This window comes from Venturia canescens, chromosome 5 (assembly GCF_019457755.1).
Source record: "Venturia canescens isolate UGA chromosome 5, ASM1945775v1, whole genome shotgun sequence".
In the NCBI taxonomy this organism is placed as follows: domain Eukaryota; kingdom Metazoa; phylum Arthropoda; class Insecta; order Hymenoptera; family Ichneumonidae; genus Venturia; species Venturia canescens.
Genome location: NC_057425.1, coordinates 9,969,400 through 9,987,229, shown reverse-complemented (window position 1 = coordinate 9,987,229; position 17,830 = coordinate 9,969,400). Strand labels below are relative to the sequence as shown.

The following is a 17,830-nucleotide window of genomic DNA, read 5'->3' as shown; positions in this document are numbered from 1 at the left end:
TTAAGGGGTGAAACCACCCTTGAAAGTAAGGCATGTCAGGGGGTGATTTTGCAGTTTCACCAGCAAGCACTCAACTGATTTTGATAAAACCAAAACCAAAATGTTTCTTATCTGAAGTGATGAAAAGTTCACCCTGTGCACGAAAAAAAAAAAAAAAAACAGGGGGTTAACCACCCTTACATTCTTATATATCTCACGCCACAATAAAAAGGAACGAATATGAAGGAATGAAACGGGTTCTATTTCCATGAAAACATGAAAATAAAGTTCACGTGTTTTTGCATTTTTGCAAAATAGCAGTCTTAAGGGGGTGAACTACCCCTTTTTTGAATTTTCGTACCGTAGGTGGTTTATTTCTGTTTTACATGTTTTTGCTGATTCGAAATATTATAATAGTTTCGAATCAAGATTTTCTGACGTATCGAAGTCAATACAAGACTCTGAATGGGTGAATCTCCCCCACTCGATTTTCCTCTTTATTCGCTATTTCAAAATTTCTCCCTGCATTTCGTTCAATTTGGTTGCTCTGCATCGAAATTACAAATTTAATAATTTTAGGAACATATAAAACTCGTATTGACCTGGATGGTGTCGGTTTGGCGGGGGGGGGGGGGGGGGGGGGGAAGTTCTCACAACTACTTTTTCGGTGATCATAGAAAGCTTGTAAACTGCACGTAAATGAATAGGTACCATGCTACAGATAAAAATGCCTCTATAAAACACTTTCATAACTTTGGCGGAAAAATAGAGGCGTAGACATATGATCCCGGTGTTTGTGCTAGATAAAAATGTTATCAAGTAGTTATGATCACCTGATATTTTTGGCATTCTCACACACCGAATAACATTAGTCATTCCGAATATTCTTGAGTCATGCATCAGATAAAAACGTTATCAGGCATCGTGAGATTAATAAATATTTTTTTCTTTCGATACTTATTTTCGAAGGCGGTAACCATTAGCATTGTACTAGTGCATTTTTGAGTGAGCTCCAAATCGTGCGTGCTTTTTCTGTGCTTTTGGTGTATTGTGCCTACTACTTTTACCAGCATGAAAGTCAACCCAATCAACGTTATCAAATTGTTACTGGCTACATTTGAAGCTATGAACATTGCACAAACTCCTGTTAATAATGCAGAAATAGAGATGAAGGAGAATTTCGAAAAAATTTTAATCGATTCTATGCAAGATTACAACGGGATTGAGATGATACAGGAAGAAACTCTTGATTTTCAAGAACCATTTAAAGAGTTCGAAGCAATTGCTGTTGAAGATATGATATGGCAAAAGGATGATGATGTCGATTCCGACGCTTGTTCTGGTGACGATGAGCTGAGCTATGATTATAAAAAAAAAGCTGTTGAATATTGGAGATCTGGTAAAAAAAAGAATTACAGTGTTGAAACCGTCAAACAAAAATACAAATCTGTAAAATCCATACGGCAGTTACGACGCTGGGCACAACAACTGAACAAGGGTGGTACATATAAAGAAAAACTTGCTCGAATTTCTGAATACACATTACGGAATATGAAAACTGCTGTAGACGCGGGTGTCATTGTTCATGATATTGACCTTCGAAAGTGGGCTCTACAGGCACAGAAAGAAATAGGCCATGAAGATATACGATTCAAAGCTTCTCATAACTGGCTATGGAAATTTAAGAAATCGCATCGCATTGTTTCCAGAAAAATTAATAAATTTATAACGAGAAAAACTGTGGAGGAAGAAGCGCTTCTGCAAACAAATGCGGACAAATTTGTTCAAGATGTTAAATTACTAATAGAAAAGTATGGGTCAAGTAATGTATATAATTCGGACCAAAGCGGTTTTCAACTGGAAATCCATTCAGCACGAACTTTAGCGATGGAAGGATCGAAAAAAGTTGAATGCGTTGTACAATCAGTGTCTTCAACGACCCATAGCTACACGATTCAGCCAACAATAAATGCCAACGGGAAACTACTTTCTCCACTTTTCATAGTATTAAAGGAGGCAAAAGGTGAATTTGGACCGAGAGTAACGAACGAATTGTTTAAGCCAGATAACGTCATAGTAACAGCATCGAAATCTGGGAAACTTACTTCCGGTGCGTATTATCGTTAAGGGTGCATCAACTTTTTCCAAAATATAGTTATAAATATATAATTTGTTATATGTTTACAGATCATTTTAAAATTTGGATGGAAAAAGTTTTTTTTCCGAATGTTGGAAGTGACAATGTATTACTGATTGATTCCTGGAGTGGACACTGCCCCAAAGTTGTACGTGAAGCCACCCCTCATGATAAAAAAATCATCACAATGATTATCCCAAAAGGTACAACTGGAAAAATTCAACCGCTTGATGTATTTGGATTCAGGATATGGAAAAATTTTGTACGACATTTTTCAGATAGTGTTCTATTAGTGGATGCTGATATAAATTTACATTTGAGGAATAATATAATCAAACTGCAATCTTTGGCCCACAATCAATTGTCATCTCCACGCTATATCAATCTTTTCAAATATTCATGGTTTAAAAGTAATTATATTACGGAAAAACCGGAATATTTCGAAAATCCTGTTGATTTTGGGTTCGGTCAATCAAAAACACACTGTGAAATACCTGGTTGCAATAATATAGCGATTATAAAATGTGCATGGTGCAAAAAATCTTTGTGTTTGAAACATTTTTTTGATGAATATCATTATTGTACAACGTATGAGCCATAATTGCTGGAAATGATAGGTTTTATTATATTTTATTTCGATATATGTACTTATCTAATAAAATCCGATTCTATACTATGAGACGGTTAATGAATTGTTAATGTGTATTGAAGTTTCATTTAAAAAATGTTCGTTAGTAAACAAGATCAACAGCATAGACTTATTCAGACTTCAAAGTTGAATCGTAGTAAATATCAAATGGCTCCCCTCCTCCTTCCCTTGCCCGCCAAGATTGAGGTCAATACGATCATTATACGTTCCTAAAATTATTGAATTCGTAATTTCGATGCAGAGCAACCAAATTGAACGAAATGCAGGGAGAAATTTTGAAATAGCGAATAAAGAGGAAAATCGAGTGGGGGAGATTCACACTTTCAGAGTCTTGTATTGACTTTGATACCTCAGAAAATCTTGATTCGAAATTATTATAATATTTCGAATCAGCAAAAACATGTAAAACAGAAATAAGCCACATACAGTACGAAAATTCAAAAAAGGGGTAGTTTACCCCCTTAAGACTGCTATTTTGCAAAAATGCAAAAACATGTGAACTTTATTTTCATGTTTTCATGGAAATAGAACCCGTTTCATTCCATCATATTCGTTCCTTTTCATTGTGGCGTGAGAAATATAAGAATGTAAGGGTGGTTAACCCCCTGTTTTTTTTTTTTTTTTTCGTGCACAGGGTGAACTTTTCATCACTTCAGATAAGAAACATTTTGGTTTTGGTTTTATCAAAATCTGTTGAGTGCTTGCTGGTGAAACTGCAAAATCACCCCCTGACATGCCTTACTTTCAAGGGTGGTTTCACCCCTTAAAACCGTTTTTCCGCCGATAAAAAAAAATACGTGTCTCTTACTTTCGAATGCTCTTTCACATACAGCAGTTTCAAGAAAATCGGAGGGGGACACCAAAGTGATGTTCCTTGTTAGTCAGAATTTTCATCGGCTCTTGTTCAAAGTCGAACTTAGAAAATTTCGAGAAGTAATCTCACTCAATATCTCAGACTCAACCAAAGCAGAAATTCCAATAATAATTACAACAAGATAAATATAATTATAAATATTGTAATCTATCTCGGAGCGAGCACTTGTAACTGCTCGAAACCTACGACGACGCTTCAACCCGGACCATTGTAAAGAAAATATAAGAGGGTGTTACATCATGATCAGTAACCCCTGACCTAACGAAAAACCTATTAGATACAAAGTAAGAAAAAAATGTAGTACGCAGAAAAATAAGTCTCCCATTTTAAAAAACAAATATCATATCAGCGCATAAAAATTATCAAGGCAAGGCAAAAGTGGCTGCCTAACTTGACTCACCCAGCGCATCATGCTAAGAGATACGCGCAACACGGATAGACTCACACAGCTTCACTGTGACACGCGCCACACGGATAGACTCACCAAGAGACGCTATTGCGGTCAAGATTATGCGCCGAAACACGCGCCAGAAAAGACATAAAACTGTTGTTCGGCTCATGTGCAAGAAAGCCACGGGTACCCCTTCCTTTCATTATCTGCAAATCATTGGCTATGGGCAAATAGGTCACATGCGCGACCCAGAACTTCCAAAGCTCATCCCTCAAGACGCAGAAATCACGCCATATTTTTGCGCTACCAATCAGAAGAAAAGAAGTAGATGGGGGAAACCCTATAAAACGGGGGGCAAGTGCCCAGAAGGCATTGAAACAGCGCAGAAAGGAAGCGCAGATAAAAAGAAAGATCCAATCAGTTGTCTCAAGAAGTCTTTGTTACCACGCCCGCGAATAAATTAAAGAAAAGGACTTTGTCAGAATTTCTCATCGGCTCTTGTTCAAAGTTGAACTTAGAAAATTTTCGAAAAGTAAGCTCACTCAATATCTCAGACTCAACCAAAGCGGAAATTCCAATTATAATTACAACAAATATAATTATAAATATTGTAACCTATCTCGGAGCGAGCATTTGTAACTGCTCGAAACCTACGACGACGCTTCGACCCGGACCATTGTAAAGCAAATATAAGAGGGAACAACCAGTACCTTCCAATAAAGAGTAACATCAATTAACCCACCAAGGAAAAACCCTGTGAGTACCCTTTTATTCAAACAAACCACATCGTCACCCCCCAGAGGGTTCATCATCTGCATGCCATCGGGATCTAAATCAACCTAACTCGCAAAAAGGAAATATCATTCTTGCTCTCCCATACTCAATCGACGTGGCTCTCGTCCCTGGGTAAAGGACTTGAGTGTCTTGACCCGAAAGAAGAGTCAATACCGTGTTGCATATACCCCCTGCCAATTCAAAATCTTCTACAGGGACGTAACAAGGGAACAACCAGTACCTTCCAATAAAGAGTAACACCAATTAACCAAGCAAGGAAAAAAAACCTGTGAGTACTCTTTTATTCAAACAAACCACATCGTCACCCCCCAGAGGGTTCATCTGCATGCCATCGGGGTCTAAATCAACCTAACTCGCAAAAAGGAAATATTATTCTTGCGCTCCCATACTCAATCAACGTGGCTCTCGTCCCCGGGTAAAGGACTTGAGTGTCTTGACCCAAAAGAAGAGTCAATACCGTGTTGCGTATACCCCCCTGCTAATTCAAAATCTTCTACGGGGACGTAACACCGTGTTACGTATACCCCTACTAATTCAAAATCTTCTACGGGGATGTAACAAAGGACTTAGTGAGTGAGCGACGGATGGGATTCAAGAGCCATCGTGCGGACTGTCCATTGCGTGGCGACCACATTCATGACTCATGAATTTACTTTTTTTTTGTGTTGTATTCTTCTAAATCTTAAAAAATATCAATGTGCTGCGTACTTCGGGAAGTCATCTTTCCGATGAGGAAAACCAAATGGCGTCCATTTAGAGGACCGTACTTTCTTTATATTTTTTTACTAAAAGATGTTTAAACTTTTCATAATTCTCCCTCCTTCCGCTGAAGCAGTTGTTTGCTGGGCAAGAAGGAGTCAGTTGAAAATTGAATCTCAAAGAAGACAGACACTGCTTCGACATGGCAATTTAGTCCTGAATTGAGGTTGATTTTGCACAAGTATTATTATAATAAAAAGTTTGTCTACGATAACAATAATTAAGGTTCAACATACACGGTACAATATTATATCCACACACGCATGTGCATTTAGTTGATAGCTGAATCCTGAAGTTTCTGATAATTTTCTATGAATATATTTTTTATAACAAATAAAGGGTTGAGCATGCATTTCATTAAACCCATCGCACTGTCTCGTTCCTACTTCTTGTATCCATTTGAATATTTCTCTCCTTCATACACACTATGGTCAACTTTATGCGGAAACAAATGTTACCACAAAGTATGCGGCTGAGTAATGGCTGAGCATTCAAAACTGTCATTGAAAAAACTAAAATTTTGTGTCGTAGTGTGCTCTAGTGATAGTAAATGTGAATAGTGTCTAGTTAAATATTCGGGTGGGGGTCAATACAACGAACGACAAAATAGCGAACAGGGCATTTAGTATATCTATATATGCATATACAGATATGCAGAATGCCTGTTCGCTATTTTGATCGTTTGCTGTTTTGACCCCCACCCAAATATTCGAATAAAAATATCATAAGAACAAATAGACTAACCCTTCATGATTTGTAAGTGTATAAGAGCGAGAATGGACACTTCTAGAATTAATTTTTACACTACAGTGTAGCTTCTATCCGTAATATTTAAAATCTCTCGCACGGCCCTGTTTTATACCTTTGTTGTGATTGATAAATAAGATTTTTAAGCATGTAGTTACCGTTGATGAAACAATTTCCACTCTTTGTGCAGACTATCATATTCGATGCAATGTGTGACTCCACCGTTGTGCTTGTTCTCTTCTGATTCCGCCGTTACCCACGTGTTTGTAAATGAACATATACAAATCCGATACTTCAGATTAGTAGAGGGCCGTCCCGCCTTTCTTGTGAAACTCGCATGATTCCATCTTCGTATTTTTCGATAAACTGGGCCGCAAATCGGTGTTGTCAGGTTTTATTGGAGTGGAAAAAATCGCTCGAAAGCTGAAACGATTAAGAAAAATTTTGATTCTTTTATATTCAAAAAAATCAATTAGGAGACGACAAGCACTTCGGATGACGCCTTTACACGGAGTATGATGCTCATAATGGTTGAAAAAAAACTAAGACCATTCTTTACCTGCCGAGTTGATTTTTTGTCCCAGTAGATAGTACTGGATTCTTTCTCGTGAGTTCGTGTGAAGCTCTGATAGTAAAGATCAGTTCATATCTTTGTATTTTCCCTGTTTTATATAGCCTGAATTTGAATTGCTTCTGGCTTCAGTGACGTTTGTATCATCCAGTTCCATTCCAACTTCATAGATCGTCAATGCCTGTTGATAATATCCCGTACCTCTTTGCACTTGTCCTCATTTTGCAAACCAAAGAAAGATAATTCAACTGTTTTGCAGCATACAGCTGAACGTGTGCAAGTACATTTTTCCAAACTTCCAATGCTCTCTTTCAAATTAGATTAGCTCTCCAATATTTGTCGCTTTTACCGCATAAAACGGTGGGATTAATGAGATGTGAAATAATCATCGAATGGTTCCCACTTGGAGGTTTTTCACGAATCGTCAATGCAGGATTCAGCTTCACTTTTTTGCACCTTTACTGATCGTGATAAATGAGTGTAAGAATATTAAGCATTTTCGCAGCTTCGGGTTGATCGATCGTGTACCGACGTTTTTGCGAGATCTCCGCGGGCGTGCTCACAAAGTGGGTTTGTAACCTACTTTCGTATCTCTACCCTCGTATTGTGTCACCAGATATTAGAGAGTTTGTTGATGCGTGGCTATCTTGCAACTGGTATTGATTTGCGGAGCGAAAGATGTCGACGGGACCGAGAACATAGCTGCTGATATTGAAAAAATAAACCACGTTATGTGTAAATACTGCTGTGACAAGTTGAGTGAATCTGTAGTAAGATCTATAACGATTAACTTACTTATTTTCGAAGATCCTTGAAGAATTTGAACACTCGACATACATTTGCTGTTTCCCTTGTTGTTAGAGTCTGTATATGGAAAAGAGATCGATAACGGGATCACTTTTTGGTCTATCCATAGCATTGTTTTCATCAGTCGGTGGATCCTCATCCAAAAAAAGTATCTCATCCATTTTCTCACGAACAAACCACGGCTAACAACTTGTGATCTAAAAACATTATGATATCTGTGTGTAAATCTTCAGTTGTAATTATTTCCAACCATTTTTTTTTTTACTTCGTGCTCATATCTCCCTTTCTCAAGACGATGTCGTACACATTGATCGAATTGAAATATTTTTCCGATGTGAATTCTTATCATCAATCTTCTATCACACCAATTTTTATCTTGTCAAACAATTTTTTTCAATCCAAGGTTTTCTTGACAAACATCCTATTATTCCCATAATTTTATCGTTATTTCATTTTTACCCATGAACACTAGTTCAGATTTCAATTAGTTTCAAAAAAAACTTCAATGAAAATAGCTTCACAGTACGACACATTTTTTCTTTTGTTGCATATCATATCACGGAATTATCCAACTACCTTTTCTATATAACGGTTCGAAAGCTGAAATTTCTACAATTTCAGATTTCAGCTGAATTGACAAAAAAAATTTATTTCATCATAGAAAAAAGAATAAAATGCGAAAAACCCCGCTCTGAAAATTTCAGAGAATTTGTAGAAAATGTCAGTTTCTTATGCAGAAATGAAAAAAAGAGTTTTTTTCTAAACACTCAAAAAAAATTCAAGATGGATCATCTTCAACTTTTGTATGACCTTTTGATATTTTTTTTTGAAAAATACATTCAAAGACAAAAGCAAAAAAGTCCCAATAATTCAATTTTTAAAAGCGTTACATCACTTTGAATAAAAATAACGCGATTTTAGTTTGAAAAATTCATAACTGTTCTCGGTCGGAAAAAAAATTTGAAAAACTCTATTATAACTACGATAGAGGAATCAGGCTTAACCTCTGGGTAAGACAATTTTTCATACTGATTTTGAATTGAACTAGGTGCGATGATAAGTTCTATGCAAAGGAAGTTATAAACAAATAATTATAGGAACGTTGCGACGTTTTAAACGCTAAGCGTCGGGTAGTCGTTTCCAAATGGCAAACGTAGATCGCGTTGCACGATTATACTCGAAATTGATTTTTTTACATCAGTCACAACGATTAGACGTGTTAACGTGAAAATAATCTTACCTCGTTATTATTTACTCAAATACTATTTAGTCCAAATGTTCTCAGCAGGTGACAAACCGGTTATTCTTCGAACTCTTTGAACGTGAAATGCATTGGCGTGACTGATGTGTCTCAAGTAAAAGTCTCACTGTAACTATTCGTCTCGAAGAGCGGATGACACTCGTACGAACCGCCACACCACACGACTATAAACCCACTCACAAAACTAGTGCTCGGTGCTGGGTACCCCCACCAGTCTTGATAGCCAGCTTGAAAAATATGGAGTCTCGAGGAGGAGGGAGTACGGATTGTGTAGCTTTTGAGCTTTATCTTTCTATTTAGTCGAAAATATTGAGGACTGGGTCTACATAGATATCTGTTACGCATTATAAACGTCTAAACAATTCACCCCTTTTTCAGCGTTAGTTATTCATTGCTTCTTTTTCGTATCTGAAAAATTAGACGCATTATTTGTCTTGCATCATCCTCTCTTCATATATAGATGAATTTTATAAACTCGTTTTCAATATTTCTTCCGTTTCAATGGAGCCTTATTCTGAGTTTACTGTTTCCTTCATGTTTTATCGACTAGATTATTCACTTCAATAGAGCCCTTGTTCTGGGTTTATTATTTCCATAGCGTTTTCGTCTACTAGGTCGAAGGTTAGCATCAAGATATAACACACATTTACGAAATTTTTACAGACTACACTGGGTATACGACAGTATTTGGAGCCATTAAATTTCGGAGCCCCTCCTTTGTTGTGAACATGCGTTAGTGGGTCGCTCAAGGCTTCTTATTTCTTAAAATATTGATAGCAGTTTTATCACTCGGGACCCTATCTCGAATTATGGCGTGATACTTCCATGCTGTCGCCTGTGTTTTCTGTCGCATGTTTTCGTTTAAGATACACACTGAATTTCTGACTTATCTCTATATATGATATTGCGCACAATTCAGATAACCATGTTATTTACGGAAGGGACTTGTGTTATGTTCCTGTATAGAAGATTGAATTAGCAGGGAACGCAACACGGTATTGACTCTTCTTTCGGGTCAAGACACTCAAGTCTTTTACCCAGGGACAAGAGCCACGTCTCTCGAATGTGGGAGTGCAAGAATGATTTTTGCGAGTTTCTCGGTCTTTTTATTTTATTATTTTTTCGGTCAGATCTCTCCTGATTTCTTGGTTTACAATTGGTCGGTTCAAAGCGTCGTCGTAGAGGATTTAAGTTACAACTTGTTCGATAGATAATACTTATTGCTTTACAAAGCGTTAAATCTAGTTTTGGTCGATGAGATTTATACTCGTGAAGGGTTTAATTGAGACCGCGAAGTTATTCGCGTTTTCTTGTAAAAATTTTATAAGTCTTTATCGAGGCAAAAATTCGGTATAAATCCTAACAATAACTGGACGTAGTGACCACTTCAGAAAAACGAATGAATAAACCATGTTAAAAATATTAAGAATTTCAAAATGCATGATAAGAATTTAATAAAATTTGGTAAATGTATCCTTTAAAAGTATATAAGACAATATAAATTTTTTAATATTTTCCTACCACATAGCTCTCGAGCAATTGATCACTAAAGTTCACGTGCATAAGCATAGAGTTTACATACATACAGTCATACATCTCGTGCATAAGAACTTTGATTTAACGCTCAATCATTCCATAACCATGTAGTAAAAAAATTTGAAAAATATTGTATTTGTATACTTGATGACTATGAATGTTATCACCAAATTTTATCAAATTCTGGTTATTTTGATTTCGTGATCCACCCTCCTTAATGCGCACAGCAATTATGCGCATAGCAGTATGATAATTCTGTTGTTACAGCTCGTGCTGGGTGTTACAACACATGATGTAAGTTTGTTTTTTATTTCCTGCGATAAGGAAGGCCTCGCAGCTTACAGCATCGCAGTACAATATTGAAGTACACGTGCCGTTTTTCTTTTCCGGCCGTGAGTCCTTATTCTACCAAACCACAAACATTTTTTTTTCTTCATCTGTCTCTCGATTCAGTGTATTATAACCGCATCTCATTTCCCGAATATTCTTGACGAATATGAAGGGAACCTAATTATATCTTATCAATTTCGTGAATATTCTATTAGTGGACGTACTACGTACTACGTTGAAAAATATTATTTTATCTCTTCCTCCTTTTTTATCGCGCCCAAAAACTAGTGGTCAGCATGTAACACTCGTCGTTTTCACTTATCTCGTAATTTAACCCTAGAACGCATGACTGGGGTGTGAGCACACCCCATGCGAACTTCAAACTACGCTCCCATCCTAACAAGCGACATTATCGACTGATTATCGACGGATTTTTTTATATATAAATTCAATTGAAATTAGTTTTATCGTACATCATTCTTTTCGTTATAAAAAAACGAAGAAAATGGTGTAGGATAAAGTCAGTTTAGCATCGTAGGACCGGATTTATAAGCAGAAAAAGAGTGGGGTGTGTTCAAACCCCGGTCATGAGGTTGAGGGTATGAAAAAAGACACATGAGGTGTAGGGTTAATAGTTTGATTCTTTTGACTGTTTTCTAATCTAGAGTCGCGGCAGCGACCTGAAGACAAATACATTTATGTATAACGAGTTACTTCTATTTTCGATAACTTTAGAAATTTATTTCTTTAATAATTAAAAAATTAAAATAGTTCAGAGAATATTGTAAGTTAACGTTTTCTTCTACTTTTTTTTTCTTTCGATCGCGACCTCTTCTAACTCTGTAGCTTAAGAGGATAGATCAGTCGGTATATCGCAACCGTGAGTGCGAGAGAGATAGCTGCAAATTTCGAAATCGAAATTCTTTGACACAGTTTAACCGATTAAAAGTCGGTTGATCCATACTCTTAATACATTGAAAAGATATGAACAGCAGACGACAGGGCTGTCCCGAGACTTTACCGAGTCTCTTGATTATTTATATTTTAATTGCACATTGGATACCTATATATTTTCGTGAATTTGTTCATACTGCACAATATCATCATACTTGTAAAGTGGCAGCTCACCGTTGTGTTAAAATTTAATGTTTTTGGATTTCCCAAACAAGAAAAATAATATTATTAGGAAGTGGTAGTGTATTTATCGTGCAGCGTCTGATCCAATGGCTTAAATTTCATGGTTTAATATGGTTATCTTTTTATAAAAGTTGTTGACCTGGAAAACCCTAACTTACCAACGAAAGTGAGGTAGTGATGTATATGCATAGAAATTTTATGTGGTAGAAATGTTTTCTGTTAGAGATGTTATGTGGTAGACATTTATAAAATGAATTATATTCAAATTACATTACCGTTTGGTAGAGTTGTTACGGGGTAGTGTTTGATCGTGGTAGTAATGTTGCGGGACTTGTTTTCTTGGGTAGAAATGAATTTTGGTTGAGATGTTATTGGAATATTGAATTTTGGTACAGATCTTTCTGGTAGAGATGGAAATGTGCCAATTTTATAATTTGATTTCAATATTTCATTCGTTTCAATTGAACCTTATTCTGAGTTCATCATTTCTAGCACGTCCGGTGTACTGGGACGTCAAAAAAATTCTACATTTTCAATTTGTCACTAAAATACTAACTTCAATATGATTAATTAATCATTCAAAACTTACTCATTGTTAAAACAATTGGAACGATCGAAAATTTAACCAAGGTAAAATAAATATTGCATATTTTGTATTTAACAAACTGTTACCATTCATGATTTTTTCCAACGGCCTGCAACATTGCCCTTTAAACCAGCAATTTCGCGACCCTAACAAAATCTCCTCGAAACCTAAAGATATCCCACCCCTTGAGCCGATTCAATAATTTTTATTTCAGCGAAATAGATTTGAGTTAATAATCAAAAATTATATCCTTCTCTTCAGCGGCAGCAATTCGATTAGCTGTAACCACTTTCAAAGTCAAACTTTGTAGTGTACGAATGACTTTTCATTGATATCGTTATAATGAACAACTGATGGTAGAACTTGGAAAAATTTGGGCTAGGTAGAAATGGAATAATAAGAGACAACAAAGATTTTGCTAAAAAAAATTCATTTACCAAAAGGTCCATCAGAAGATGAAACCACGGATGGATTCGAAGAGCTTATGTACAGAGAACGATGATTTTCATTTTCATTCATTTTTTTATGCACAAACACGTCCGGTTTTATAGCTATATATATAATAGTTTCCCTATTCATTGATAATGTTTGTTTTCCTGCCAACCTTGAGCAAACTAGTGAACACTGAGGAAGAGCATGAATATTTGACGGAGCCACGTGTAATATCAAATTTCAGTTCGTACGTGGTTCCTCCAATGTGAACGACAGATGGTTTTACCTACTCTCGAATTCGTACGAATATTCATCTCACCTATCGACATCGCTCGTACAATTATACAAACACAAATATCATTTATTATACATGGCAGTGAGATTATCCATTCTTGCAATGAACTTTAGTAGGTTTGTACTGGAACCATCCCCCGTTGTTTTTTTTCGCGTTTTCTTTCATTATTAAAAAAAAAAGATGATTTCGAATACAAAAAAATGTACAAGTTGAAGGAAACAACAATTGTTCATAATTCATGTACAGAGCTACTTATGGCTAACAACGTCTCGAACGTACCCGACTCGGGTGATCTATATATAACTATTATTTACAAAAACAATATTGTAGATGAGTCAACATTGAACTTTACAATTGTCCATTTTCTATTATTTCGTGGTCCTCGAAGTTCACATCGTTTTAATGCAAAGAAAATTCTTATTTTCATATTTTAGTTTTCTGGTTTAATAAATAACCAATTTTTTTCTCTACGGATTCACAATAGAAGCCGGGAAAAATCGACAATTCAACCAATTTTCGTAGCTTGGATCTACATAAAAAATATTTAGTAATACTGAAAAACCGAGATGCACTTTACGATGCAAACTTTGATATGATAACATTACCATATTCATTCATTTCGAAATATTCGCTTTTAATCTATACTCGGACGAACGTTATTAACATGTACAGCTTTCGTCATTTCGACATTTATAATTTAACAAGTCTTGATAAAACGCTTTAGCAAAAAAATATTTCTCGATATATCACTTGGTTTCTTGATTCCTAAGTATTAAAAAGTCTCTCTTCGTTATTGCCACCATTTTTCCCATTAGCGGCGTTACTATTTGTTTTTTTTTCTCACCTAGTTTTGTACTCCATTAGATGCGTTTGTGAGTATTTTTCCTTATCACGAAATTGAAATTTACGTCATTATAATCCAACGAAAATTCATTGTTTTAGTATTCGATATTAATAGCTTCTAGAATTGTGCGCAATTGGAATGATTTTTGTCGCACCGATCAGCAACTAAGTTACGCAGTACAATTGAAAATAAAAATCATTGTGATCGATGATGTGAATTTCAATACAGTTTTATGGATAGTTCTATTTTATTTTGCGAGGGCTAAATTCTTAATTCATGATCTGTAAGAACGCCTCTAGGCGGGCATTGGGATCTCTGAGTGGATGGTGGCACGAGAGGGCTTATACTAGGGCTTCTCGTCGCCAAAGGTGAGAGCGATGGTGAAAAGCTAGGACTCAATGCTGCAGAGGGAAATGTCGATGCGTCATGACTTATCGGTGATCGAGGTAATATACCTCTCGCGAGAGCAGGGGCAGCAAGTGATCTCGGTGCCACAGAGGTGAGTAAAGGTGGCAGAGGCGCTTTGTGGACCGGTCTGGCCTTGTGACTACCAGCTGAATTACCACTCTGCACACTAGCTGCGTCATCCTTTAATCTTGCAATTTCACTAAATACATGAGCAAGGGGTTGATACTGTGGTCCCCAATCAAGAAGGTAATCCCAATTATAAGAACCAGTCAATTCTTCCTCGCTATGAACGATCGAGCTGAGCGAACCGTTCATCGAAGGGCCCCCGGGGACTTCGAGGTCCGAAGTTGGTCTCCCGGTTTCTCCGATTTTTCCATAAATTAAAGTAGCTATTTCAGCTTCAGTGACCGCTTCGTCCTCAAAAAGATGAAGGCTGTCAAGCGGCAAGGCTTCTGGTGGCCTTCTCGTTGTACTCACGGGTGGATCAACGATACCGAGTCTCGCGAGGTATTCCTGAGTATTGTGAACGGAAAGGTCACTCGCCGAGTCGCCGTTTTGCTGTCCTTCGTTAATCATCCGAATTTCCTCGTCATCTCCATCGTCTTCGGCGGAGCCACGGCCGGACGAGCCAGATCGATCGCTTCCCGAAATTTCGGATGTAGCTTGTTGTCCCGATTGTCCGCTGGTCCCGTACGGAGGAATTTCGTCATACTTCGGCGGTGCAAATTGACACGAATTGGTACCGTTTCCACTCGATCCTCCCCCGGGTGCGTTACCGTTGTTAGTGGCTCCGGCCACGTTTCTTATCGGAATCGTGTCAAAGGCACTCGGATCAACATAGCTGTTTGACGAAGTAGCATTACCCTCACCGTTTAGACCGGGTTTAGTCCCGGGTTTTCTATGACGTCGAGTTCGTAGATGTAGAAATAAAAATATCCCACCGAATGCAGTTACCAGTAAGACAAGTGCTATAAGAAGACCAAGTGCCCAATCCGCTAATCCATTTGCAGCTGCAACCGCCATATTCGAACCGATGTTCGACGGTACCGCAAAAGCTCCGTTTCTATTATCCCCATTATTTACATCATTGTCAACGAGACTTATTTCTACAACAGTCATATTCGATAACGATCCTTGTCTACCGGAACTCGCGCTAACGACCAGTCTTGCCGACTCTTCGAAACTGAGGTCCAGATTGGTCAATTTGGTTTTCACGATAAGAGCGCCGGTTGTACGATTGAGCTTAAAATAAGGGTGCTGCGAGGTCAGTTGGTAAACCACCCGACCATCGGGTCCCTTGTCACGATCCGTCGCTGTCACATGACCAATTACCGTTCCTGGCAATACTCTAATACCATTACGCAATCTAAATCTATACATTCTTTCTGTGAACTGAGGATGAAATTCGTCTCTTGAATCAATTTCCACTCGTACTCGGACTGCTGCTGTTCTTCCTCCAGTATCTGTTGCGCGCAATGTAAACGCGTAACGATTTCTCTGCTCATAATCAAAAACTGCGTTCGTTGTAACTGAACCGGTCGTTCGATCAACTGCGAATAATTTCCAACTGTCATCGATATCCGAGAATCCATTCGCCGCGGCTGACACGATCGAGTAATTCAAATTACCAAATTTTCCGCGGTCGAGATCACTGGCCCGTGCCGAGAATACACTCGTACCAATCACTTCGTTCTCAGCTACAAATTCAAGGTACTCTGATACTGGGAATTTCGGGGAATTATCATTAACGTCTTCGAGTGTTACTCGCAAACGGGCCAGCGAACATAACGGGGTGTTGTCGCTGTCACACGCCATTATCACCAAATTGTACGTTTCGGGTGCTAAATCACAGTCCAGGGTGTTGCTTACAGTGACCGTACCACTGTCTCGATCGATATGAAAGAGATGAGCATCGTTTCCCGACGTTATGTCGTAATGCAATTTCGACGCTGGACTTTCACTCAAATCTGCGTCCGTGGCTCCGATTACTGCTAATATCGTGCCCCGCGGTGCATCTTCTCTTATTGACACTTTGTGGAACTCTTTCTCAAACAATGGGTAATTGTCATTCGTATCTTCAATCGTTATTATTACGGTCACTGAATCCTCCTCCAACAAACTCTCTGATGTGGAATTTTTGTTCTTCGAGCCCAATCGTAATACGTATCTGTGAACAAATGTATGTTTATACAACGAATTAATACAAAATTTCAGGTTCTAAAATATTGAAACATTGTGAAACAGAAAAGAGCCTATTTCACTACAAGTGATTACAAGCTTTAAATGTTCGATAAATGATAATGGATTTTTAAGAATATTCCAGATTTTAGTAAGGAGGCGTTTCGTTGAATTTTTTATTTTTAACACTTTATTTGTGGATATTTGTAGAATATTCGAATTCGTGAAAGAAATATCTTAAGACAGTTTCTCTCTCGACAGATTTTATCAGTGTCATATTAAAAATGTTCAGATTCTGATAAGATTTTTCGAAAAGGCCTTGCAAAAAAATTACTTTGAGAAACAAAAAAGCATTATAAATGTACCTGTCTTTCGATTCCCTGTCGAGTTTCTTAGCGAGAATTAAACGACCTCTCGAAATTTCGAAAACGCCGTTTTCATCCTCGGCGATAATGCCACCATCGCGTAGACCTAAATCTGACAGTTTTGTCACGGTATTTCCATGGCGCATATTTTCATTAATGTTGATCTTGAACTCCCGTCCCGTAGCGGCGTTCTTTAAATGATTAAGTCGTACTACCACGGAACAGGTGGACGTCAGAGACGGAACACCGGAATCTTTGGCGACAACGATTAGCTCGATTTCTTCGGGCAATGGTTTGACGAGTGCAGTACGATTCACCGTGATGATGCCTGTCAGTGAATTTACGGTGAATCCCTTTGTTAATCGAAGCAGTTGATACGTTACAACGTTATTCGTTTCAGTCAAATCATCGTCCACGGCTTTCACAGCCAGTAATTCTCGAATTTCTCCTCGGTCATCTACAAAAATACATTTAGCAAATTCATAATCACGTATGAGGGACTCGGATCGAAATAAAATTCAATTTTTCGGTGTACTATCAATAAATTTCATATTTTCGTGCATTTTCAATTCACTCAATTATTTGATAAGATATCGATTGATCTACATTGAAAAATTAGCCGTCATTTTCCTTTTATTATTTTTGTAACACAAAATATGAATAATAAAATGTAACAATCTGAGTGGTGTGTTTGTGGAATAAAAAGAAAAACAATTTTTATTATTCGTTAAAAATTATGTTTGGTTATT

At 37.4% G+C, this 17,830-nt stretch overlaps 1 protein-coding gene and 2 long non-coding RNA genes across 3 annotated transcripts in view; 1 reads left to right on the top strand and 2 right to left on the bottom strand.

The window, feature by feature from the left end:
- Nucleotides 1-4,329: 4,329 nt before the first annotated feature.
- On the top strand, nt 4,330-5,082 carry LOC122411261 (uncharacterized). Its single transcript, XR_006261130.1, has 2 exons — nt 4,330-4,786; nt 5,020-5,082. It is a non-coding gene; the product is annotated as an uncharacterized lncRNA (long non-coding RNA).
- On the bottom strand, nt 4,784-9,107 carry LOC122411260 (uncharacterized). The gene is made up of 4 exons (XR_006261129.1): nt 8,950-9,107; nt 7,698-7,906; nt 6,891-7,607; nt 4,784-6,754 (listed from the first exon to the last, which is right to left on the bottom strand). It is a non-coding gene; the product is annotated as an uncharacterized lncRNA (long non-coding RNA).
- Nucleotides 9,108-12,972: 3,865 nt separating this feature from the next.
- Nucleotides 12,973-17,830, bottom strand: part of ds (dachsous cadherin-related 1) — a 186,846-nt gene continuing 181,988 nt past the window's right edge. Inside the window, exons 16-17 of the mRNA XM_043419945.1 lie at nt 17,082-17,538; nt 12,973-16,705 (exon numbers count right to left, since the gene is read on the bottom strand). Of these exons, the coding sequence (XP_043275880.1) occupies nt 14,392-16,705; nt 17,082-17,538 (2,771 nt within the window). The 3' untranslated portion in view covers nt 12,973-14,391. The remainder of the gene's footprint in view (nt 16,706-17,081; nt 17,539-17,830) is intronic.